The sequence below is a fragment of the Gorilla gorilla genome, chromosome 13, assembly GCF_029281585.2.
Source record: "Gorilla gorilla gorilla isolate KB3781 chromosome 13, NHGRI_mGorGor1-v2.1_pri, whole genome shotgun sequence".
NCBI classification, from domain to species: domain Eukaryota; kingdom Metazoa; phylum Chordata; class Mammalia; order Primates; family Hominidae; genus Gorilla; species Gorilla gorilla.
The window spans coordinates 112,681,102-112,708,658 of record NC_073237.2 but is presented as its reverse complement, the minus strand read 5'-3'; the positions used below and the strand labels follow the sequence as shown (position 1 = coordinate 112,708,658).

At 43.9% G+C, this 27,557-nt stretch overlaps 1 protein-coding gene across 1 annotated transcript in view; it reads right to left on the bottom strand.

Annotated features, from left to right (window-relative positions):
- The window catches only part of PAPPA (pappalysin 1), a 243,348-nt gene that overhangs the window by 54,804 nt on the left and 160,987 nt on the right, over positions 1-27,557 (bottom strand). The window contains exons 11-13 of the mRNA XM_031014724.3: positions 11,241-11,354; positions 10,130-10,265; positions 7,529-7,742 (exon numbers count right to left, since the gene is read on the bottom strand). Coding sequence (XP_030870584.1) covers positions 7,529-7,742; positions 10,130-10,265; positions 11,241-11,354 — 464 coding nt within the window. The remainder of the gene's footprint in view (positions 1-7,528; positions 7,743-10,129; positions 10,266-11,240; positions 11,355-27,557) is intronic.

Genomic DNA, 27,557 nt, shown 5'->3' with positions numbered 1-27,557 from the left:
TATTCCTATTCTCTACCCTCTGCTCAAAAGTATAGTGAGAAATAAAGTCTGGAGGCGGGGGGAGCTAAAAGCTTCCAAAGCATATCACAAACCAATTTACTTTTTTAAAGACCCAGAAAGGACAAGCATTTAATTTAGGTCTCAGACCCTCACTGATGGGAGCTCTGCAGTTCTCCAATACTCTCCTTCTGAAATGCAGGGCAACTGGCATTAAGGAACACTTGTTGAGACAACTCCATTTCTCTGCCCTTTTTCTTACTCCTGACAGCCTCAGCATTGTACCATGTGGAGACCTCAAAGAGACTGTAACTGTGGAGTCAACACAAGGGCTTTGACACTAAACAATGCATCTGTTCACATTGTGTAAGCACCAGGGGAAGGAACCACATGGTTCCAATTTAAATATATTTACTCTGTAAGCTACTAGCTCCCAAGCTGTTCTGACCTGTGCCTAACGGTTTGGGCATTCTTACTCTGCACGCTCAGAAGGTACCTGGGCTCTTATGAAGACCCAGAGGGAAAGATGACTTTCTTCTTTAAGTTGCAGAGCCATTAAAGTATAAATAGTGCCCTCCCCAATTATTTTGTGCACATTAAGTTCTTCTTCACAGGAAAATGAAGATCTGAAATGCTTCGTTTTCTGGGGTAGAAGGAGCACAAGGTTTACCAATCAGGGAAATCTGGGCTCCAGCCCCCACTCTGCCATTTATCAGTTGTTTGACTTTGGAAACTTATATAACATCCTGAGGTTCCGTTTCTTTATCTGTAAAGTGGAAGTAATAAAATAATTTGTTTCTTAGGATTGTCAACAGGGTGAAACATCATCCACTGCTTTGTCTATTCAACAGACCTTCACTGGGGGCTTTACTGAGCACCAGACATTGTTCTAGGCATTGGGAATATAGTGGGCGGAGGGGATAAACAAGATGCCTGTTACCCTGTGTATTTCAGGAGAGAGGGTGTGTGCCAAAGAAAAGTAATACATGAGATCATTTCAGATAATGATGCACGCAGTTAGGGTGTTAAACCAAGGTGAAATTATAGAGAGTGACAGTTGGTGGAAAGGGGCAAGGCACTTTGTATAGAAGGATCCATGAGGAAGGGACATCTAAACTACTACCTGGGTTAAATGAAGGGATAAGCCATACACAGGTTTGGGGCAGAGGCATAATCAGGCAGAGGGAAGAGCAGGTATAAAATTCCAGCACAGGATGGAGCTTGGCGTGTTTGTAGACTAGCAAGGCCAATATATGAGAAATGCTTTGAGGTGGGGTGTGGTGGCTCACACCTGTAATCTCAGCACTTTGGGAGCTGAGGCAGATGGATCACTTGAGGTCAGGAGTTCAAGACCAGCCTGGCCACCATGGTGCATCCCTGTCTCTAGTAAAAATAAAAAAATTAGCTGGGAGCGGTGGTGCACACCTATAATCCCAGCTACTCGGGAGGCTGAGGCACAAGAATCACTTGAATCTGGAGGGCAGAGGTTGCAGTGAGACAAGATTACACCACTGTACTCCAGCCTGGGAAACAGAGTGAGACTGTGTATCAAAATAAATAAATAAATAAATAAAACAAAAAATAAAAAATAAAAAAAGAGAGGGCAAGAGAGAGAGAAAGAGCGAGAGAAATGCTTTTGGAACTATGAAGCTCCTTGAGAAGATGAGTCTCGCTACTCTGTCTCTTTTTGCTATAAAAGAAAAAATGGTCCTTGACCATTGAATCACCTGACCAAAAGATTTCATGGTCAGATCAGTAGGGGTAGCATTGAGTTAATGAAACCAGTTAGTTTTCTTAGTTGCAGGACTTCTCAATAATTTGGATAACCCATTGAAAATTTCCAGAAGGGGCTAAGGTACACATTGTTTTTTAAACTCTGATAACATTTTTTTTTTTCATGGGACATTTCTTAGGACTACTGCCTTCCAGAATACACTTCAGGGATTGAGGCATCTTGCTTTTTCAGCACATCTGTCTGCACCTGGCCTGCAGGCTTGAAAACAGGAAGAAAAGGGATAAGGGAAGTAATATGTGTCAGGCATTGGCCACTCTGTTTCACCTACATCACCTTATTTGCATTCCACACAGCAACTCCTTGAGGTAGTGATATTATTCCCATTTTCAAGAACAGGAAACTAGGACTAAGAGTTTTAAATTGCTTGCCCAAGGCACTCAGCTTGGAAGGAATTCTAATAGAGATCTGCCAGTCTGTCCCCTAAGTCCCTGCTCTTTTTTCTTTGCTATCCTGTTAGTTGGACAAGGTTGTGTGAACACACTGTCCAAAAATGATAAACATTACCCTAACTGACCGTCTCAAATAACCCTGTGATACAGCCCTGTCATTTCTGAAACACAAAAACAAAAAACAAAACAAGGAAAACAAAAGGCTCTGCTGCTTCATTCAAAAAAAGAGGGAAGGATTTAATAACGGTGATGGACAGTCAATAAAAATAACAAAAGAAGGAAAAAAATGAAGACACTTCTCTGAAGGGAGAAAGGTGGCTGATTGGATGGATGAGCGGGAAAGGATGCAGGTAATTCTATAGATCAAATTCTCAAACCTGGGCAAAAGTGGAGCTCCCTGGGGTGCAGAGCTGATCAGATACTTAAATAACTTTTTTCTTTTCTTCTTATCTATATGTTTAATATATTTACCTTTGGACTCAAATTCCATATAGAGGTAAAACCTTATCTGATCCAATAGCCAATCCCCCCACTGCTGTCTCCATTGTCAATAAGAATGGACTCCAGTCACACATAACACATAACTCTCCAGCTGGAGAGTGCCGGAACCCGGATAAAGCCAGAAGTTAAAGGGCTGACAAGGGTCCCTCTCCTGGTTCTGTTCCTTGACTCATGGTGTAACTGCTGTGCCCTGCCACTTAGCTGCAATTATGCCACAGGGAAGCAGAGATAATAACAGAAAGGCTGTTTATAAATCATTCTGGGTTGCTCAGATGGGGACAACAAAAAAGACAAGTGCTCCACACTAGAAAATGGAGGGAAAACTGTTCTTGGCATCAATTCTGCAAGTTCACTTAGGAAGTGAAACAGTGAAAGAGCTACTATGCTAGGACCTCATTTTTCTACCCAGAAATGAGGCACCTGGGGGAATGATCCTAAAAGGTTCTTTACCCTGGATTTCTAGGAGCCAGTGTATTGTGGTGTGGTATGGAGGCAAGTTTTGAAGATTAGGTGATGCAAGCTCAGTAGCCTGCAGGGTTCAAGAGAGCTGAGTGGGGTGTGCCGAGGAGAGGGTATGTGCCTGGCCAAAGAGCAGAGCGCTTTGCTCTAGTCCAAGGTTGCCTAGTGGGATGGAGGGCTTGATGTTTTCAAAGCTTCTCATTTCTTTAAAGAGTTCCAAGAAGAATTCTGTTTTTTAATATGAACTCTCCTGATATTTAAATGTTGGCAACTAATTAAAGAAGATAACTAATAAAGGCCAAAGAGAGATTGTTTATGGACTAATATGGTCTATGGAACACCAGCCTTGAAACCTCTGATGGAGAGGAAAGATAACTGGATTCCTGAGAACTAGATTCCAGTGCTGGTTTTGCCCCCAACTTGTTAGGTGATTTTAGGCGAGTCGCTTGTCTTGCTTAGAACTTAGATTTCCCATCCTCAAATGAGGGCACAGAACCAGGAAATCTTTGAGAGCCTTCCCCGCTTTTAGGCCTCATGATTTTATGAGAACAAAACAACAGAGGTCTATAATTTCAGAGCCCTTTGAAATGAGAAAAATAGGAAAAAGTAGTCTTTGGTAATCTCAAGCACTGCCAAGGATACGGAGCAACTGGAACTCTGGTAGATCACTGATGGGGCTGTGAATTGGACAATATTTTGGAGAAGAGTCAGGCAGTATTTGGCATAGTCAAAGACACACACATGCTTAGGCACAGCAGTTCCATTTGTAGTTATATTCCCCAGACTAGTGATTCCCAATCAATGTGCTGAGAGGCACTAATTCCTTTGTGGGTTGGGGAAGTTGAATGAGGTTATGGCAGTGATCTGAGCAATCTGTGGTCTCTGGCCAAGAGCAGCTTTATTCTGTGTTCCAAATCCTACCTATGAATCCCTGTGTCATTACCTAATGAGATATTCTACACATGGGGTCTCATCAGGGCACAGACTCTAGAAATACTTGGCTCCAGTCTTTGGGCACCCCCACCCCCAACCAACAAACAACAGTCTAAGTTCTCCCTGGCTGAAAGAGTTAATCCAGCCATGTGAAGAACTTGTTGCCCCCCAAAGTTGGCCTTCTAAAATTTAGCTCTCAATCAGAACTGCCTCTCTCTGAATGGACCAGCTTGTAGAAATGGGGAAGAGTTTGAGATAAAGGAAGAAAGGGAATGTGAAAAAGAGGTGAGAGGAAGAAAGGAAGCATGAAAGGAAAGAAGAATAAATGGAGGGAGGAGGGAAGGAAGTTACTTTTCTAAATACATGGTCCATTCAATTTTATAATAAACTGTTCAATTTCTGTTAAGAACCACAACGTGGGTGAACATGATGTATGTGCGTGTGTGTGTGTGTGACAGATACTGGAGCCTCAATATCACCACTGTAGTTTTTCTCATTAAAGAAGCCTATTAACCACCCCACACCCCATCACTATCCTCCCCTCCCCACCTTTTCTCCTTTCCACAACTTGGTGTGGGGCTGAGATTTGGCTAGAATTGCACAACTGGACCTCTCCTTTGAAACCTGATCCTGTTTTCTTGGGTCTCTGAATTTATACCAAGTACTGCAAAGAGACTGGAGACCCCTGAAGCTAGAGTGGAACACATTGCCCAAACTGGTTTTGCTACAGGACTCCTCCCAAGGCAGCACAGTAGGCATCACACTGCTCTCAGGAGGAGAGACAGAAAATGAGGAGGAGAAAAGAGGTAAGAGAAGGAGAGGGGGAGAGAGAGAGAGAGAGGAGATGGAGAGGTGGGAGAAAAGGGAGAGGAGAGAGAGGGAGAGATGCAGGAAAAAGAGGAAAGGTTGTGGAGGGAGGAGAGAAGGGGAGGGGAGAAACAGTACTTTTCACTACCTGGGAAACAGCTGAGAGTAAAGTGGGATGTTTCTCCTACAACCAGTTGAAATTTGTGTTATAAAAAGTGATGCTATTTATTTTGGTGTTTTGAGAATGAAGGAAAACATCCCATGGTTCTTTACAGTTGTTGCTTATTTTTCTTTCCTTTCCTCCCTTGTTTGTTTGTTTTAATGCATTTGCATGTTTGCAGAGTCCTGCTTGTTTTGGTAAATGCCTCTTTAGCTCCCCATGAACAGCTGCTGTCCTTTCCCCACTGGGGCACTCAGGAGGAGGTGCTCCTGCCCTGCAGCCTCAGCCCTCAAGACTCAGCCTGTCATAGCCTGATCCAAGCTCAGGGATAAGGCAGCCAAAGACCTCAGAGCTGCAGCTCCATCCCCTTACTCAGAGTTCCTCTGAATAAATCATCACATGGGTCCAGTCGTGAAAATTCCTTCTCTGCTACTCGTGCCTTGCTGTGGTAGGCAGAGCACAGCTTTCAGGGACAGACAAAGCAGGATTTTGCCTCTTACTGCCTGAATGGTCATGACTCACTCACTCTGTTTCTCTGAGCCATACCTCGCAGAAGAGGTGCAATAATAAAATAAGATACTGGTCCTATCTATTCAAGAGGTGCAATAATAAAATAAGATAATGTTCCTTTCTATTAAGGGCTCAACAAGGGTTTGTCCCTTCCTGTCCTCTCTCATGTTTCCTAACTGTTGAGAAACACAGACTTAGAACTGAAAAGAACCTCAGAGAATCCACACAATCCACCATCATCATTTTAAAGATGGGGAAACTGAGGCCCAGAGAAGGGGAATGACTAATCCAAGGTCAAATAATTAGTCAGATATAGGGCAGCATTTTGCCCTCATTCAGTGATCCTCCTACAACCAAAGAACTAACAAATACATATCAATCGATATGTTTCAGTGGTTAAATATTTCCTACTATTTACTTAGGGCACAGACACCATTCGTCGAGAATTCAAACAAGTCAGTCTGGGCCTCAGCCAACTTATGGATGGTCAGGAAGGCTGGTTAAAAATGGGAAAGTGTTGTGAAAAAGGTCTAATGGATTTCCATTGACATGGTTTCCCCAGGCTCTGAGAATTAACTTATTTTTATAGGGTCTGGAGAACAAGGGATAAAAACATCCTCTTAGAATGAAATAAGACAATGAGTTATATTTAAGAAGCTCTTGCCTCTGAAAGATTACGACAGACTTTGCACAACAGAAGCTAGAGACAGTGGGTACTAAACAATGTGGATTTTGCAACCACCTTTTGTGTCCTCTGTGGTAACAGGGGCGTGGGAAAGGCTAGTGTCCCCCTCTTCTCTTTTTTTTTTTCTTGCCCCCAGGTATACAGGGCAAGGCTGAATCGACTTTCAGAGAACCTCACTCTTGGGTAGCCTACAAAAATCACAACTCTCTCTTCTTCTGGACCTCGTGAAACAAATCTGAGAGACGCTGTGCAACTCTGCACAAGTTCTTCCCTTTCTGGGCCCTGTGATTCTACATGGTAACACAGAAGTTTGGACATGTCAGATGCAAGAGATAATCTCTGAAGCTTTTTCCAGCTCTAACTTTAAGAACTTTACAAAAAATTCTGTGCACAGAAGCAGCACCATCATCATCAAAAGATGGTTATAAATATTCTTTTTTAATATGTTATGTTTGCATAGTGCCTAACAGTCTGCAGGAACACTTTTATCTATAGTGCAACGTTTAACCCTCACAACCACCCTGTGGAGTAGATTTCATCTGCTTATTCCAAAATAGAAAACCATGACTCAGAAAACTGAAGTGACTTGCCCAAGAACACCCATTCAAGAAGTGGTAATGTGGAGGTTCAAACCCAAGTAAGAGTATTCCCAAAGCTCGTATTCTTTTCAGGAAACTCCACTCGCCTGTAGCTCCAAACTAGGTGCATTAACAGATGCCACCTCAAAAGCACTGAGGGAGTGATGTCATGCAGTTGAAAGACAGGCTCTTAGACCACTCATGAGGTCACAGGAGCTAGGCTTGTGGAAGACATAGAGATTTCACCTATCCCTGAAACACACGGTGAACTAGGATGATGCAAATACCAGTCTCACTCTATCCCCCTTGGTTAGGAAGGTTATGCCTCCTGCTTGTGCCACGGGAAGCAGAATATTCCAGTATTTCAGAGATAAAAGAGAGCTAATCCTCTTTTTGTTCAGATGAGGACACTGAAGCTCAGAGAAGGAAACCGATGTTTCCAGGGTCACCCTGCAAGCTATTGTCAATTCTGCCGCTGCAAGCCAGGTGAAGGAGGTTCTTTTTTCACCACACAACCCTGTTTCCCTTAATTGCCCCAGGAATTCAGAGACTCATGGGCCACAAGGCAGAGCCGGCCAGAGGCCAGAGGATGGATGGAGAAGGGAGAAATGCACAGACTTTTTACATCCACACAAATGGCTACCCAGCTTCAAAATCACACTGTCTCCACTCGGCTACAAGTGGCCTAGGGCGAGTCTGCCGCGGATCCCTTACCTCTGCTCGGCAGGGCTGTAGGTCTCCCCTCTCTGGCAGCTGCTCAGGGTGACGGGGTCAAAGTTGTCGAAGGAGCGGAGGGCCACCCCCGAGATGGCGACCAGGGGCGAACTGAAGCTCACACGTACCGCCTGGCTGTGGTAGAAGGGCTGGCTGAGGTCATGGACCACAGGGATAATCAGGGGATTGTTCCTGCAGCTCAGGACATGGAGGCCTGTCAGGGGAGACAGAGGGGCCGAGGGGCCAGGCTCATTACTCAAGGCCAGTCACGCCCTCCCCAACGGGCCCTTCCCGAAGCCCCCAGACCCTTTCATGTCACTGCACAAAAGCACCATTGGGCGGCCGGTGAGGATTTTGAGTCTGATTGAAAGTTTCTTTGTCTGCCTTTTTTTCTTGGTTCCAAATCTTTCCAATCCCCCTGCCTCCCTGCCCCCTAAGCTTCCCCTTCACCTACTGCCCAAAGTCCCTCTCCCTCCCCCAAATGGCCACCCCTCAGCCAAGCATCCCAGGCCCTCACCTCCCTCCCACATTGCTGTAGGGCTTGTTGGTCTGAGTTGCTGAGTTTCAGGCTGCCTGCCTGGTCAGTTGGAAAAGTGATGGAAATAATTCATAGCAACAGGCGCTTCGCAGGGTAAAAAGCCCACTCTCATAAGTAATCTGTGAACCTGGGAGCAGCCCTGAGAGGGAAGGACTTCTTGCTTAGTCTGCAGAAGAGGTTGAGAATCGTGGGCAGGGGTGGTTTTCCAGAGGAGCACAGCCCAGGCATGGCTAAAACTCTAGGGAGAATTCAAGCTTGCCTCACTCAAGAGTCCTGTTTTTTTTTCTTTTTTTTTTTAATGCAGCCAGCAGGTTCCCATTATCCAAGAAGGAAGGGAGAGGGCCAGGGAGAAAAGATACACAAGGGACAGAAGGAAAGGAAGGCTGTGGCAAGATGGAATTGGCAAAACGGAAGTTGGCTTTGGTGTTGGGTGGACCTGAGTTTAAATGCTGGTGTAGCGCCTTCCTAATAATGGGACTCCAGAAAGCCCCTAAAACTCAGTTTTCACATCCAAAAAATGGTATAATCCTAACCATGTCCTGGCAGGCTTGCTATGTAAGGAGAAATCTCCCATGTGGAAGCCTGAAGCAGGTGCCCTTCTCAGTTCCAGAGGTGAAGCTGCCTCGGAGAATGCTGGGATGTCGTAGACTGAGGAAGATGGTGATGGTGGGGGTGGAGGGGAAAAACAGAAAAGCCTCAGGCATCAGTACCAGGATCCAAAGAGCTCCTGTGGAACCAGACTTTTCCCCACTCTGCTGAAAAAACCTCTCCTCAGAGCCCTGGGCTGTGCAACGACAACTATGAAAATATTTGTTTCTCACTTAGGGAAATTTCCCAGGAATCCTGCTAAGTCCAGAGGGGTTTTCTTTCTCTTCCTTATTCATAGGTTCCCCTTGCCTTTAAAAGGAACTAAATAAGTAAGCATAAAAACAAAACAAGAAAATCTTCCCTGCTCCCTTGGCTTTTATCTGACCCTGAAATGACCCCTTGCCTGCTTGCTTCATACAGGTCTTTGAAAGGCGTTCTCTGCAGAATGGTGTGGGCACAATTTTGAAGTCCAGGCTTCAGTACTGGCCAAAAATTCCAAATACTTGGAGTATCCAGGCTGCCCAGAGCTCTCCAGGGTAGACTGGAAGTGTGAAGGTGTCATAGGAAATTCTTAGCGACAATAGGAATTCTTAGGGCCCGATCTTGTGCTAGGCATGGTTACAACAGTGTCAAATAATAGTGCACTCTGACTCTAAGGTGGATATCATTGTCCTTGCTGTGTATGTGAAGTAAGTGAGCCTCTAAGTGATGTGCTGTGAGGACAGGAAGATAGCTCACCTTCTCAAGGTGAGTGAGTGGTGGGGACAGGATCCAAACCTCAGCTGTCAGCTCTGGATTCAGGCTCTCTCTGGACCACGGTGCATGTGGGTATTCAAAGGGGTGGTACAAGTGGCCAAATCCAGCCCTGGTCCTCCCCCTTGGCCCTGCACTCAGGGAGGTCCTCCCATGGTAGAACCTGACTCCTCAACTGCCTCCCTACTCCTACAATATTCCTATTCCTATTCTCATTGGAAACTTCTCCAGAGGTTGTACTGGTGATACAGTCCCCACTCGGGGTGGAGGGTCATGAACACTCCCAGTTATAGGGTAAAAAGCAATAGGCTATGACACTGAAAATCTAACTAGTAATTCCTGACCCGCCATGTGACTTGGGGTCTCTCAGTGCCTCTCTTTGGGTCTCAGATGGTGACATGTACAACAGGGAAATGGCTCTTACCCAGTCTCTCTCCTTCTTGGGGTCTGTGGGGAATAATACAGGATGTCTGAGTTAAAGGTGACTGGCAGAAGGGAGTGCTTGGCCATTGGCCCCTTATCCCTGTATCTGCCAGATCTAGATTTCTCTGTATACAAAACCACATCTTGATTTGAGGGCAACCAGAATGCCAAATAGAAAAGAAGCAAGAAAGGGGAAAAAGGAAGGAAGAGCTCATTCTAAGCTGATCCTCACAACTAGTTATGGGGCAGAGGTGGAAGCAGGTACTGAAAGCAAGCCAAGACCAAGAAAGCATGCTTACCTAGATCGTGGCTCTGATCTTTGGTATCAAGCAGCTGCACGCTGATGGTCTCCTGCTTTTGGTCCCCATAATATGTCCCATCCGTCACCAGGTGGACAATGACAGCTGCGGCAACCATTGGTTGAGAAAAGTACGCCTGAAATTGTGAAGACATAGGAGGGTCACATGTGCACTCAGTCATGTGGTGGGGAGGCAGCCACATTGGGGTGCATTTGAGGAGAAACTTCCTTTTTAAGAACTGGGCTACTACTCATCAGGAGTCCAAGATGGGAAGGAGGAGGCAATGAAACCTAACAGTGAAGAGCACAGGCTCTGAGATCAGAAACCCAATTTCAATCTTTCTCTGCTCCTACTTAGCTGTGTGACATTGAGTGAATGGCTGGGCCACTCTGGGTCTAAGTTCCATTATTTCCAAATGGTGGATTTAAAAAAAATCAAAAAATAAACAGGTACATCACAGGATTGTTGTGAGGTTCTAGTAAGATAATGAGAGTAAAGTGTGTAGCAAAGGTCCCGGTCCACGCTAAAACCCACACACAAAAAAAATGGTGCATACTGTTATCTTTCACTTCTCCATGTCAACCTCTGCACTCGGCTTTGAGGAGAGAAAGCTAAATAAGATATGGCCCTTGCATTTTTGGGAATTCAAAGTAGGTCAGTGACACACAAGCCAAAATGCAGTAATATCCACAATCCTTAGCCAGAAAGAAAGACCATAGACAGTTCTGTAATACCATGTGACAAGTACCATCCAACAAGCGACCAAACATGCAGGACAAGAAGGGAGATAATGGTCACTTCTTTTTCTGGTGATCAGTAAAAGGTTCAAGGAGGAAAAGATAATTTTAAAAGATCTTGAACAATGAATAGGAGGTTCCAGGCAGACAAGATGTATCCAAACTCTTTGCTAAAACAAGAGCTCAGTGGGGGCATTCCATGAGCAATTAGGATTCCATTTCAGGAAGCATCACACTGCTAAGTGTTTTGTTCCCTGTTCTTACAATTAACACCCTCAGCAGGTAGACAACCCATCTTCAGAAAGGGTCATGGGAGTCAGTGTTTTCTGTGGCTCGCTGCTGGAGATTCCAAAGCTCTCAGAGCTTCAGCTTACCCGGAGCCAAAAAGTGGTCTGAGCCAGCTGGGAATATGGGTAGCTGATGGTGCAAGGGTACCAGGCATGCTGGGAAATGCCTTCACTGAGATCTATCACCTTGGTTCGACACACCTGGAAAAATATAAAGAAAAAATAATCATGTTTTAGAGAGTGTCAGAAGTTCAACTAAATTCAATTTTACAAACCTTTACTGTTCACCTATTTTGCTCTTGGCACCACAGGAAAAAACAGGGATGAAAAGACCAGAATCTGGTCCAGGAGCTCACATTCTAATGTAGAAGAGGTAATCCTCAACAGTTTTAAGGATATAATAGATGACGTATTTTGATGATAGAGATGACAGAGATATTCTCACGGAGACAAATCCTGGAGGAGTTGTTATTTGATTTGGGCCTGGAAGAGTAGGGCAGTGATAAGAGGAAGGGCATTGCAGGCAGAGGGAACAGAAGCAAGGCTCAGAGGAAAGCAGAAACCCAGAATGCTTAGGTTTGATCAAATGCCTTAGGTTGTGATCAAATGGTTACTACTGAGGCTGAGGGACAGTGGCAGAAAAGTGGGTTGAACAATTAGATCTCATAGAATCTTGAGTGTCAAGTAGAAGATTTTAGAACAAATCTGTAAATTGTGCTCCAAGTGATATTACAACAGAGAAAAGACTGAAAACATTAGTATTTGCTTTTCCATCAACAAAGAAAATCAGCTCCATCACTTTATACACACACACACACACACCCCTACACACACACGCACACACACACACAAATTCATTCTCAATGATAGTAAATACCAAACAGTATTAAAAGAAACAGGAAACATTTATAGACAAGCAGGATTCTTCAAACGTAGGGGTTTCTTGCATATTCAAATGTTACTTCGTTTACTGGTTCATTCATTCATTCAAATGATATTTATTGAGTAACTATTGCTTGTCAAACACTCTGGGACAAAATGATAAAAAAGACAGATGCTGAAGAGCTTAGAGCAGGCAATGTGTGCAGATATTAGTCAAGTAATTACAAATGTATATATAAATATAAATAGAAAACAGTGCAATGAGGGAAAGAGGACAGGAACAGCTGAGCTGTCCTTGAAATCGGTGAGGTCTTTGGTAGAAGGTCATCCCAAATTGGTACTTCTCCTCTGGTCTCTAATGTGGCTCCTCTCACAAAACTTCCCTGTGAATTTGGGCCTGTCATTTCATGTCTTGTCAGTGCATTCTACTCATCCGAAAAGTACGGCTGACCTGGAGAGCCCTGAGGATCTCATATGCTATTGAAAAAAAGTGATATATCCTCAACAAGATCAAATAAACATAAACACCTAAAACAAGCAAAAACAAAAGTAAAATGGAAAAGTATATACAAGGATTAAGAATATCCATTTCTACAATAAATATAGTAGGAAAAGATTGGAAATAGTCTATATGTTCTCCTGTTGGTGGAGAAATGTATAAAATATGAACTATTCACATGACAGTATTCTATTATGGCAAAGGAACAGTAAGAGAAATAAACTGGATTCATATACAAGGATGATATAAAAATAGTTTAACACTTGGCTCAGTATGGTCTCTAGCCAAATATAAAGGAAGCCTTAATGGTAAGCTTATAGACATCAACATGGAGAGATAGCAAAACATAACACTGAGAGGAAAAAAGAAACAAGGTGCAAATGGATAAGTACATCATGACGTCATTTATAAAAATAACACAAAGCAAAACTATATATTGCCCAGCAATTCATGTGAATTAAAAATAGAGTAGAGAACTATACATCAAATTCAGGGTGGTAGTTGCCTCTGTGTATCAAGGAAGGGAAATGACACTGGGAGTCAGGAAAAAAAAGGACCTCAATCTTATTTGTGGTGTGTTATTTTTCTTACAGAAAGAGACATGAAGCAAATATGAAAAACTTGTATAGTTGTCAATTTCAGGTAGTGCATACACCTGTTATACATAGGTGGTTTTGGTTTACATCATCATATGTAATTTTATAAATTTAAAAAAAACCAAACTGTTAGCTTAGAAAGCCATTGAAAATAGATATAAAACCATCAACATCAGTTTTCCTAACAATGTGTTCAGTACAGTGGGCTCCAATGAACTGGACCAGGTCTGAATTTTCTATGACAGCCCATCCTTCTTACTCTTGGCACCATCTTGCTGAGAATCCCATCTATATTCTATGCTATATTCCATCCTGGGAATCCCATCTATAAATTTGTGCAAATTCAAATGTCTCTCTTTCCATTACTTCTTGCAATGGTTTTGGCTTCGAGGAGGTCTTGGAAAATGCCAGGTCTCAATTCTCTTTATAATAATGAGACACTAATCAAAGCACATGGTTGCATTATAATCTGCAGTTGCAAGTATTAATACTTTTATTTTTAAATAAAACTTTTGTTGAAGTAATTTCATATTTATAGTAAAGTTGCAAATACAATATGGATAATACAGATAACCAAAATGTGGTGTGCAATTTTGAACAAGTTGTCTTGTCTTTTGGCCCTTAGTTTACCTTGCACATCTGAATGTTGGGTTAGACAACAGGTTTTCACATGTCTTCCATGGATTCCTTGGATTCCATGAAGAAGTTGGCCAGGGGATCATGATGTAGAGAAGATCTGCTTAGTTTCCACTCTACTATTTCAAACAGAGCATCTGCACTCACCTGTTGTATATATCAAGCTGCCTTATAATATTTCATTTAAGAAAAGAGTTTCATTGCTTTAAAAGCATCAAAAAGTATTGAAATGTGTTAGCTGCCAAAGTTCCCCTCACCCTGGCCCTAGGAATTGATGGGTTCTGAAAGCACAATATTAATTCTCTGAATATCACTGGTAACTTCTTGAGAAGAAACATGCCATGAATCTCCTATCCCATTGCTGACGAATTAGGTGATGGCTTCAGTTATTCAAATCTCTAGAAGCCTCACACTGAGGAAGCTAAGGGTAGAACATAGCCACTTAAATGGGCTGGAAGACGTTTTTAAGCTTATTTATTTTTCTCAAAAACAACTGGGACCGGGTTTAGGCAGATCTGCCAGTGGATTGTGTTACACTTTACAACAGCGCAAGACTTTGCATAAACTATCTATGGAATTTGAAATCCAGGCCAGCAATTCGACATGTATCATTTCGGAATTCTTTCCCCTTGTGTTCTTAGCTGCCTGTCTCCCAGCAGAGCTTGGTGAAGCACATCTCTGAAGGCTGGATTGGGGGTCTTATCTCTGCATCTGAAGCATTCATAGCTACAGGATTCTCTGACATAAACAAAGCCCTCTTATTGCTTTAATACTATTTCCTCTTGTCAGTTCTATTAGCACTAGACAGGGTTTTAAAGGAATATACTGGTGTTATTTTATTCTTCTGTTTCCCTATTTTGTTTTGTGTTTGTTTCAAGTTGGCTGCAATCCTGACCAAAGACAGTCAAAGCAGATCAGAGAAGAATGAACAAATCCAGCTGAAACTTTGCCCAAAGCCCTAGTTGATCTGCAAAATAATCTATGTTCCTGGGGAAGTGGAGGGAGGCTGGAGAGGAAGAGAGAGGCAAACCCTTACAAGCCTCCTGCTTTCATAGACATTGAGTGAATCTGCTCATTCAGCAGCCATTTACTGAGGGCATATGACATGCCAGGCTTCAGAGAACTGCAAACAAAAAAAGCCTTGCCCATGATACAAAGTTGGCCACTAAGGACACAAGTGTGATCCCCAAGGTGACTGATTTTATGGGGATGCTCTGTTTTCATCCACCTGTGTTTTTTTTTTCACCTTCCAAAAAGGCAAATCCAACTCCATAAAGCATTGCTGAGCAATGTTGACTTTACTGAATGTTTTGGGAGGAGACATGCAGGAGAGTTACATCACACATTCTAGGGGCCTCTTTAGCTCTCCCTACCATCACCCCTAAGCTCTTCTTCGCTCATCATCTCCCCTCCTCCAGTTTCTTCAGTGACACTGGCTCCAGTGACATTCCCAATCTTAACCTTTTCCCCCTTCCCAATCTGCACATTTCTTATACCCCGTGCAGAGCCATACTGTTTTCCATCCTTTCAGTGATGCCAAGGTTCTTCCCAGCCTTCCAGCCCTAGAGATGTCAGGAAGTAACACAGTAACCCTTTTTCCCCTCTCTGCCATGCTGGTGTGAACAAGACCTGGTCCCTCCTTTCACATCGCTCCCTGTCTTGTGGAACACATCAAGAGTGCTCTAGAAACACAGGCAACCGCTAGGCTTTGGGTTTCCCTAGGGAAATGGAAAAGGAGATAAGGAGAGATTCCATGGAGCTCAAACCTGTTTTTCTGTCCTGCCCAGTCCCATGTTTATTGCAGTATTATTCATGATAGCCAAGATGTAACAACCTACATGTCCATCAACAGAAGAATGGATAAAGAATATGTGATATATACACACAATGGAATATTACTTGACCTTAAAAAAGAAAATTCTGCAATCTGCAATAAGAGGAATGAACTTTGAGAACATTATGCTAAGTTAAATAAGCCAGACATGCAAAACAAATACTGCATTAGCTCACTTAATATGAAGTATCTAAAATAATCAAATTCATAGAACCAAAGACAAAATGAATGGTGGTTGCTAGGGGATGGGGAAGGGAAAAGTGATTAGTGACTAATCAATAGGCATAAGGTTTCAGTTAAGCAAGATGAATAAGTTCTAGGACCTGCAGTAAAACATTATTCCTATAGTGAACAATACTGTACCATACACTTAAAAATTTGTTAAGAGGGTAGATCTCACGGTGTGCTCTTCCCACAATAAAAAATAAAGAATTATTACTTTGAATGACTAAAATGTTGACATTCAATGTTGATCCACTGGCCTGAATGTATTTGACTCTTTGAACCCCTGGTACAGATTTAATGGTGTCTACATTGGCAGAAAACCTGCTTACTTCTTTTCCCATCCTGGGCAATCTAGCAGGACCCTATAAGCAGCTTCCCCAGCCCTTATTCCAAGAAAATAGTTGGTCCCTGGGGTGGCTTCAGGTCACAGCTTTGTTGTCCTGGGACAACAATAAATAATTACATTTATTAATGTATAAATACGTTAAATATTTTTTTCATAAAATAATCAAGTGAGGGGAAAAATAAATTGATATAGCAGTGCTAGGCAAAGAGCAGGTGTGGTTGGGCTGACAAGCACCCTCACTTAGGTCCTCTCAGGTTGGAGGACGGATGACATAAGCCTCTTGATTACTTCATGGACATACAGCTCATTTCCATTTATAGAAAGCCTATGTACCATTGGACAGTCCTCTCCAACAGTCAGAGAGAGAGAGAGACTCCTGGATCCACTTTCTCCTACTGTTTCTTCTAAGTAGCAATGCCTATAAGCTTTCTTATTTTAAAGTTAGATGGGACTAGAATAGGTTATCTGCTGAGATCATTCCCCTTTGCAGTGGTCAAGGGACGGGAGGTATCTTGCACGGTAATATACAGCCAATAAGGAGCAACACGTTTATGAAAAAGCAAAATTTTCTGTCTCCCAGAAATAGTGCACTTTTCTCACTTATGTTCTGTACCTTATTGATCCTATTTTTTGCTGTATAGAACCATCTCCAGTGACATTTATGTCTCTTCCCCCAAGAAATCATGGCAGGAAGGACAGACAGCAATTCTAGTGCCCAACACCATTCTCTTCTCCAAGATACCCAGCCCTGTGTCTTTTATGGAAGCTGGGCAGATGACTGCTTCTCATCCTCATCCTAGCACCTGGAGGAATTGAAAGGCAAGTGACCCCTTTTCCACTTGGCCTTGGGAGGGGGGCGCTCATTTTAGCAGAATCCCTTAGACTATCCATTATCTGCAGAGATATGCTTTGTTTCCTTCAAATACCGTCCATGGACAGTAGAAGACCTGGCTTAATTCCAGCTCTGTCACCAATTAACTGGACATTTCTCTGACTCTCCGATTCCCCCTCTGCAGTTGTACTGAATGGTTGCACGGAATGACCTTTAAGGGCCCCAGGAGCTTAAGGACACCCACAGTCATAATATCCACCAAGGGTTTCATAGTCACAATATCATTTAACCCTGATAGTCTGGGAGATTAGAGCCACTGCATCTTCTCTGGTGAGAAAATGAGGCTCAGAGACTTTGAAAAATCCTTTCAAGGTCCTAAATCCAGTTGTATATCACAACTAGGAGTTGACTGATCTCTAGAATTCCATGTTCTGCGTACTTAATTACAAAGCAACACAATTGCTACTTGGACTCAACTGAAACCTCCACTTCCTCTGGTGGAGAAAGGGCACCAACGACCAGTCTTTTTGCTTCTGGTCCCACCACATTCATTCATAAAAATGCTCCCCATAATTAACTTTCCAAAGGAGAAAAACTAACCATACCACCCTGCTACTTATCCACCCACCATGCTGCCCATGATCCACAAGATGGAACCTTCCCTTGACACAGCTTACAGAGGCTTTCAGGAGCTGGTTTCAGCAGCTTCCACCAATTTCACTGCTCTCTGTGCTCCCTTCCCTGGCATCTATACAGTGGTGCTTCCTTTATGCTGGACAACTCTTTCTCTCACATGTTGTGGACTCCCCCTCCATGATGCTGGAGCCCAGAACCCCCACCCCCACCACCGCTGCACTGCCCATTTTGTGAAATACTACACGCATTTCAAAGCCACTCTCAAATATCATCCCTCCTCTGAAAGCCTTTACTCACTCCCCAGGCAGAATTAATTGCTCTTTCTTATGTGTCCGTATAGTTCCTTATTTATACCTCAGTTACAGCACTTGCCAAGTTAGATTATAGTTGTATAGAGTCCAGCCTCATCTCTTTAAACTCTGAAGATTTCCAAGGTGAGAAGTATGTTTTATTTATCCTCAAATAAATCCCAGCAGATTTCCCAGCACACAGGAAATAATAGGGGCCCAGCAGGCAACAGCAGCAGTAGCGGCAGCAGCAACATGTATTGGGTGCCTATTCTATGCTGGGCACTGTTTTAAGGACTCTGTATGTACTAAATCATGTAGTGCTCACCATGACTCTGTGAGGTGGGTATTACAATGATATGCATTTTACAGATAACAAAATCAAGGCCCAGTAATTTACCTAGGGTCATACAACTAGTTAGCGGTAGAACCAAAATTGAAATCCAGGCACAAGTTTAGCCCACATTCTTAACCATAGATGTTAACTTCAAGAGAGCCTGCCCACATGTCTCTCAGGGTTGTGATGAGATTTTTAAACAAGAGAATAGATATATTTGTGCTAGCGGGGTCTTAATCCCAGCCACATGGAAGATGGACTTGGGACTTCTTGTTGTCTTTCCCTGGGGCTCCTGAAATAGAAGCTGCTTCAACAGACCAAAACAGGCCTTTTCAGGTCTGACCCGGAGTGGAGTGATACAGTAGAAAGAGCCTGCAATTGCCAGGCAAGGGACCTGCCTCCTAGAACTGACTCAATTGCTCACTTTTTCTGACCTTCACTCTCCTATTTATGGAAAGACAGAGTAAGATGAATTCATCTCCAAAGGGCTTTTCAGTCCTGACATTCTGCCAGCTTTTGATTTCCAGCTTCTCAGGTGAATGCTGCAGAAAAGAATGTTGACTCTAAAATTAAGTGTAAAATAAACAAAGAAACAAACAAACAAAACCACACTGTGCAGCAGGTGAACATCCTGTTGACTTCTGAGACTTATGGGTCCCTTTCTCTGAAGCTGAAGGCTAATTTCCAAGACACCTTTTTGGGCAAAGACAATCAGAACAGTAACATAAAAGTTTCCTGCAGCCTTTCTAGCAATGTGTTTTCTCTCTCTCTCTCTCTCTCTCTCTCTCTTTCTTTCTTTTTGTGTCTGCAATTGCAAGCTGCAAAATAGCTGGGGAAATCCTTTGTCCAGAGCTTTGGGATCACTGGATATCTGAGCTGGGAGGGTCCTCAGAAATTCTTACTCCAATTCTCACATTTGATGGTTGGAGAAACATAGCCCGGTGGAGGGAGAAGAGACCAGCTTGAACATATACAGTAAGCTCCTCTGTGACGGGCCAGGATGTCTGGTGGTGACTAGGCGTTCCAGGTCTGCAGAAACAGAGGACTCTGTGGCTTCAGGACCCAGAGACTCTTGTCCACTCAGTGCACTGCCAGCCGCTACATCCAGCACCCGCCTCCAAATCCCCCTCCTTTGCAGAAGACTGCTTTCAATTAGAGGAGTTAACGATGTCTTGCTTTCAAAGGGTTTTTTTAAATCCAGTTTATCTTCCACCCACACACGATGTACACAAAGGCAGGGAGACGGAGGGAGAAGAGGGGGAGCGGGGGCTCTGGTATTTTCCCACACAGGGGACATGCCATGAGGTTTCCATTGAATTTCGATTTTACAGATTTACATGCCCTTTTGTCAATCATGGGAGGGAGGAAGTGCTCATCAAGCCTCTAGCCCAACCTCTCCAATTTCCTTTTTTCCATCCAAAGGGACCTGCGAATGAGCCTTATAGAAGAAAATAGGAAAAGCAATGGGGAGGAGGAGTGCGGGGATGGATACTGACACTAAAAGTACCCATAAATGCACAAGTGTGCAACACATACAAACACAGACACACACACACACACACAGCCAGCCAGTGTTTCTCAATATTTCTCCTTAGGCCACATTTTAACCTCAGGCTTGCAGTTCCAATGCCAGGTTATTTCCCAAGAATTGCAAGGGTGCAAGAAGGACAGAAGTTGGTTTCCTGATATAAACCTCCAAGATCCTTAAGGGTCCTGAGGACTACAGGAGGGAAAGCCTGCTGGGAGACAGCCTATAAGACTACAGCTGTAAAGGGCCTCAGGTAACCTGGACACAGAATGGCCCAGGTGAAATAAAACCTCCTCCATAAACCAGGCTTTGCTGTTTTTATCAGATGGTGTTCTCCCTCCTCAGTGCTTTCCTGGGAGAGTGAGAGAGGGTACCAGCTCTTTTTTTTTTTTTTTTTTTTTTTTTTGAGACGAAGTCTTCCTCTTGTACCCCAGGCTGGAATGCGATGGCACGATCTCAGCTCACTGCAACCTCTGCCTACCAGGTTCAAGCGGTTCTCCTGCCTCCGCCCCCGAGTAGCTGGGATTACAGGCTCCTGCCACCACACCCAGCTAATTTTTGTATTTTTAGTAGAGATGGGGTTTTTACCATGTTGGCCAGGTGTCAGGTGATCCACCTGCCTTGGCCTACCAAAGTGCTGGGATTACAGGCATGAGTCACCACGCCTGGCCAGCACCAGCTCTTAAAGATGGTCTGCCCAGTATGGGTGCTGCCTGTGTATTATCTCATTTTACCTTCCTAATAATCTTGTGAAATAAGCATCTTTATCCCCAATTGAGATATAAGGACTCTGAGGTTTGGGTAGGCATTGATCAGCCTGCCACGGCTTAGCAGTCAAACTCATGCTCGTCTGACGCAAAGTCTGTTCTCTTCTTACTCCATGGCTTGACCTCCCAATAACTCTTGGTCCATACCCTTGTTGTAATACACTTGCATTATGGTTTCTTGTTTGTCCATCTGAACCTCCATGTATGAGCTTCAAAGACAGTGCCTATGCCTGACTTCTCTCTCCTTTTCATCAGTGTCTAATGCAGGTTACTGGGCAGGGCTCACCAAATGTCCCCTATGTTAAACTAATATGGCTTTCCCAAGGCTTTATAAGTTTGGTGACGCATTAGATCTAGAAATCAAAGTCTATAGGGCCTAGACCAATGTTTAGAGATAATAATAACCATGTAGTGCAGGAAAGGGACCAGGAGAACCAGGACTCATTCCCACGTGACATCAGTGCTACCATTCTCTCATCCATTGCACAGGACAGGCACCATTAATTACATAGTGCCTCCCTGAAGGTAGGCCTCTAAATCCATCTCAACAAAACACTGTGGGGAGTCACTCTCAATTGCTCAGAACTGGCCTAGAAGATGAATCCTACTTGCAATTCTTGAACTTGGTCATTAGCTCACTGAGGGGAAGAACGAGCTCTTGTCTTTTCTATCTTCAGTATTAAGAGCAGAGGAAGGTCCAGCTTAGATGCTAAGCGAATGTATGGCCAGGCGCAGTGGCTCACGCCTGTAATCCCAGCACTTTGGGAGGCCGAGGCGGGCGGATCACGAGGTCAGGAGATCAAGACCATCTTGGCTAACACAGTGAAACCTTGTCTCTACTAAAAATACAAAAAATTAGCTGGGTGCGGTGGTGGGCGCCTGTAGTCCCAGCTACTCGGGAGGCTGAGGCAGGAGAATGGAGTGAATCCGGGAGGTGGAGCTTGCAGTGAGCCGAGATAGCGCTACTGCAGTCCGGCCTGGGTGAAAGAGTAAGACTCCGTCTCAAAAAAAAAAAAAAAAAAAATGTATAACAACAATAACACTTTACATGTCTCATCTCAGTTAATGCATATAATGAACAAACACAACTCAAATCTTCCAACTTCAGGTTCAGGGCCTCTCCCACTACCTGCGGAGCACTATAGACCTCTCCTACCTGAGATCTTCTCTTCATTCCTACTTCTATCCCTGCTTCCCTCTTATGCCTCTAATTCCAAACTGACCAGTGAACACAGAAAACTTTAAGGGAAACCGAGGGTTAACAGATACACAACACAACACAACACACAGGCACACACACACATACACATACACACACACCTCCTTTTTACACACTTAATACCAATGGCAGAAAAAAGAGAAAGGGGAGCCAGGCTTTCTTTTACCAACCATTAGAAACAATTATCACTTTCCCCAGGCCTCCAGAGCAGCTTTCCCCTTTGATGCCTGCCTTAAAGAGATAGAGGGGAAAGGGAGGGGTGGTTTGCGTTTCTTTCAATATGAGGATTTATTATTCGGCATAGACAGACAATCAAGGAAAGAAGCATTTCCTGTGTGCAGGGCCAGAGTGTGAAACAGAGAGATGGCTTCTTCTTCCCTCCCAGAGTTCTAGAAATAGCAGCAGATCTCAGAGCCTCTACCCAGGAGACACTTTCTGATAAGATAACTTGGCATTGGATGCCCTCCAGCCTTGGGGCTCAGCTCTGGGCTGATTAGCACCTCGTTGCTCCAGGGATCTGTCCCTAACACATTAGGCATTTCACACTCCTTAGGGGTCTCATACCCTTCAGGCTGGCACCTCCCCACAAGTCTGAAATCCTGGGATTTAGGGTGCAAACCCCTGGCCAGACCAAATGGTCATGGAGGAAAAGCCAGGCTTTCAATGGAAAGGGAATATAGAAATCATATAAGACATATTGCCCTACAGCATACTAACATTTTTACAGATAGGGAAACTAAGTTTCTTAGAAATGATATGGTTCAGAATCATAGAATTGATTCTTAGAGACTACTCATTAAATTCCTCAATTTCATACACACAGGTTCAGGATTTCTGGGGGACAACAGATAGATGTCTCAACCTTCTTCTAAGGGAAAAGCTTATGTTAGAGGCCTAAGACACCATTCATGAAAGTGGTAAAGCTAATATGTTTTCTTTGCCATCATTTACTGTCCAGCACCTATGTTCCAAACATAGATTCCCCACATTCCCGGGAAGCCAGTATTACTATCCTCCTCCTTGTTTGTCCTACAGATAAACAGCCTGGGCTCAGAGGTAATAAATAAGGTGTCAAGGCCACACCTGTTCAGAGTGGATGTTGAAGTCTGTGTTACTTCAATTCTATCTCCTATTCCCAGTCCATTCTACAGATGAGAAAACTGAGACCCACACAGTGTACATGCTGATCTTAATGAGAATGATGACAATAACGGTGAGGATGATAAATATCCAAATGCTTCCACCTCCATGGACACCATCCTTATGTCACTGTGACAGGGAGATTCATCACCCACTCTACCCCCTTTTTCAAAGGGAGAAAGAAAATTCACAATAGCAGTGGAAGTACTGATTAATATAATGACACTAGTCACTCATTTATATTGCATGAAATGTTAGTTCTCACACCTCTACCCCATGGGGTTGGCATCAGCTCCCTGTTCTGCAGACAGTACAGCCAGGCATTGGGCCGAGTCCCTTCCCAGATGCCCGTTTTGAGGAGGAGATGGGCAGGGGGCTCGAGCTCCTCCAGCTAGTAAATCCTCTAACAAGGGAGAGTGATTAGTGTCGGATGTGGCGGCCGCCTTTTGTGCCGCTGACAACTGCTGCCATTAAAGGCCTGGCTGGGCTCATTTCACACGGGCCCTCCACAGGCCTGCTCCCTGTCTCCCTAATTATGCCATTCACTAGTCGCCCAGGCCCGCCTATGAACTCCTGACCCAGCAGTGAAAGACTTGGGATCTCATTACTAATCTCTTAAGCCACCTAGTCCTCCAAAATACATCCATTTAAGTTGGAGGCCAAGGCTTTGGGGTGGGAGGCGGGGAGAGGGAAAGTCTGGCACAGAGACTTCTCATGACATGGCCATTTCCCCTTTCGGGAGACTGTGGCCTGAGCCACAGGGCAGCTGGCATGACTGTCCGGCTCAGCCCAGGGCAGGCCCTGCTGAGGGTCGGCGGCTGGGCCTCAAGAATAGGAGGCCCTTGGATGGGAAGGGGGAGGACATCTGGGCCCACCTGTTTGTAATTTCAGGGGTGCGGGTGGGGGATGAGGCCTGTGTTTGTTTTAATTATTATTATTGTTGTTGAAAAGGGAGGAAAAAAATGAGCAGAAACTGCTAACATCTGGAGGCTGCTGTCCAGTTTACGTAATCTCTTGCCGCAGAGGAGGAACACGGGATCCCCAGCCAGATGGTCCGTGGGTGACTTCACAGCACATGTGCTACCTCCAAGAGTAAGATGCTGACGGGGTTAAAAGAGTGGGATGCAAAACCTTCCTTGTATTCTTACAGGGTGAGAGGCAGTGGTTTGGGTGCTCCCAGGGATCTGTTTTCTTTTGAAAGAATCTTTTTTTTTTTCTGTCCAGCCTAGGATCAAATGTTTCTATGTCTCTCTCATTCCGTCATTCATTCATTCAACATTTATTTAGCACTTATTTATGTGTTAGGTTCTTCATTCCCATGGTCCACATGAAGAAAATGGACCCCAAAGGAACAAAAGCAACAAAGATAAAAATTCCTTCTCCTCCCATGGGGGTGGGAGGTGAAGAACGAAGCAAGCAAACACTCATAGAGAAATGTGGTAGGTTCTGTGTTCAAGCTCTGTGAAGGCTGAGGGAGGGGCTTGGAGAAGGGAGTTGCTGAGGCAATCTATATCTGAAGGCCAGGTCTGAAACGCAAGATCTTAATATCAAATGGGCTCTGGAGAGCAGGAACTGGAGGAAAAAAAATGGCCAGAGGAGAAAAACTCGGCCACAGCTAAGCCATGACAAACCCAGTTTCCCAAATGATGTCAACAGCGGAGGCGTGAAGGATAAGTTTGAGATGCTGAATATTGTTGCAAACACAGTTCTGAGCACGTTATTTAAAAAAATACATTGCTAACTTTCTGTAGTTTAAACTTTATTTTTGCATTTGTACTAAAAGAAATTAATGAAATGTCATGAATTCTAGATCAGAATATAAAACCAGTGTAGACTCTGGATCAGATCAAGAGAGCACTGTTAACTTCAGTCAGGATGAACACTCAACTCTAGACAGGAGCACAGAGCTATTGCCAGCAGTAGAAAATTCTGAGGCATTTCCAGCTCCAGATAAGAATCCTGAAAAATCATGAATTTTATTTCAGGGCCCGAGGCATTGTCAGTTCTAGAGCAGTATGTTGAGCACAGAAACACTTCTAAGTTCTGGACCAGAATACGAAAACACCATAATCCTAAAACAGGGCTGGGTAATGCCTTCTGCTCTATAGCCCCAAACCTGAAACTGACTGAGATTTAGACACTGAAGATAAAAACCAAAAATCTACTTAGCTTTAATCCAGATGCTTTCTCTGCTGGCTCTAGAGTGAAATTCAGAAACACAGCCAACCCTGGAGTAAGGCACTAAAATATGGAAATCTCCATCACTCAGCTCAGAGCTACTAAGACTAAAGGGGGATGTCTTAGGAAGCTTCTACACCTCTCCTTGTCCTTTGATTTTAAGTCAAAGTCCCTGGGCATTCATGGGTTAATCAGGAAAGTGATGATCACATCCAAGTTCGGTGCCTGGTCACCGAAACCCTTGGTTATGAATAGTTGAACAGTGGTTAATGGCAGTCTTGACCGCATTGGCCTATTCAAGAAAGGTCAGAGGAGTGATTTTTTACTTAAAAACATCTGTCTTGAAAGAACAAGACTTTCTCAAGTTCATAAAACTAGAAGTTTCCAGGTTGTTGTTTTTGTTTCCTCCCCTCTTCCCCCTTTCTCCTGTTATTCAGCTTTCCAAATTAAGATCTGTGTGTTCCAGATTGTGTTGAAATTGAAGTACAAGTCACATTACCTGCAGGGAATCCCACTAGATGCCAAGATGATCATGCAGAGTGCATTGTCTCTGAGTCCTGCTTCTCACTGCAGACCTCCGGGTCCTCCCATCCCCTCCTATAGCCTCAATGAGTAAGGGCTGGGAATCACTACATGATTCGCTCTCTTCCTTTTGCTTTTGAAGAGGAGGCAGTACTCTTGTCTAGGTTGCCTCGAGCTTGATTTTTCCTAGGAAGAGTCTCCAAAGGATGCAATGCAGTGATGTATGAAAGGAACAGGTGGACAGCAGTCACTTATGTTTTTAACAGCATTCTGCAGACCTTCCAACTCAAACAAGAACTCTCATTTTTAAAGACAAAAGTGGTATTTCTCCCTGGCCTGCCCCTCCAGGCTTCAGAGGTAGAAATAGTGACTGTGATGTACAAACCGGGGAGCTTTGTCCACCACAGGTGCAATGGACACTGTTGACTTATATGTCCACCACTCTATCAGCAGAGTTCTCTGAGGAACAAGGACCTTCCAGAGTGATGCTTTTCCCTAGTGGCAGCCTTGGCCAGGGCAACAGACATCTGCACAGACGCAGGGTGTTGAAGCAGCTGTTCTGAGATACAGTGCCTGAGAATCTGGGATCCACAATGTGAACTTCTCAACAACCCCTGCACCTGCCACTTCCCTGAATCTTCCACTAAGCACCAGAAGACATGCATTTTAAATCAAAGGAATGTGAGTTGGAATTTCAGCTTCTGCCATTCACTGACAACATGGCCATGAACCCTTCATAAACTCTAATATCTTCCACTGCAGAATGAGATGATGGTACCTATGTTGTAGTGTTGTGAGGATTCAAAGAGCTCTTGCACATGCAAATATTTAGATACACCCTACTCACTAAAAATACAAAATTGACATTTTCCTCCTTCATCACTTGCTGCTTCTTTCTTCCTGGCTGTAGAGGGACATGGTTCTGGTTTCAAATTCTAGACTTCCCTGTTCTACCACTGGGCTACCTGTAGAACTTGGGTAAGTGACCTAACCTTTGTGAGTCTTAATTACAGTAGTTACCTCATACGGTGGTTGACAGGTTTAAATGTACAAAAAACAGTGTAGAGTTCTCTACATAATGTAATCACTCTGACAGCCAAGCCATTCTCATTACTCTACTCATCATTATCAATTTCTGTGATTACTATTATATTATGGTTATTACTGTTATTTGTTGTTATTGTGTAGTCCTTCCTTTTTCTGTGTCTCTTCATTCTACATTCCTTCTTTCCTTTTACCTCTACCTCTTCTTCCTCCCGTCTTTCTTCCTGTTACTCCTTCACACCCTCCTCTGCTGTGCCTTGTATTGGGAGATCTCTCTGAAGGTGAACCACATTCTCAAGTCAGAAAGGAAGACCCTTAGATTTCCATCCATCTCTGTAGGAAGCCAATCACAGGAAAATTGCTTAGACCCCAATCTTTCCTGCAATAACAAGAAGCAAAGGGTAGAGCTTCCTTCCTGGTGCTCAGCCTCCAGAAGCTGTTTCCTACTTTTTGCCCAAAGCTGTTAGCAGAGAAAAAAAAAACATTTATTTATCAGTATTTATCATGAAATTCTATATGCCAGGCCCTGTTCTTGATGCTGGAACACACAGGAGTAAGCACACAAAAACAGTTACCAAACAACCCTTCTCATTGTGCAGTGAACATTCCGGGGGTGAGGATGGATTATGGAGGCACAGAGTAGCAGAAAGAACATGAGGTCTGGGTTGAGGATGGGTTTTCGGGACCTCTTCCTCCCCCAATTCACACAGTAGCACTTATCTCCTTTGTAATGTGAAGGGATGAACCAGCGGATTTCAGAAGGCCCTGCCTGCTTTGATCACCTACGGTATTAACAGGAGGCTGTAACCTGGAAACATAAGGGAATCACTTGTAGACACCGATTTATAAATTTAATCCAATCATAAAAGAGGTAACACCCAGCAGCTATTGCTCCC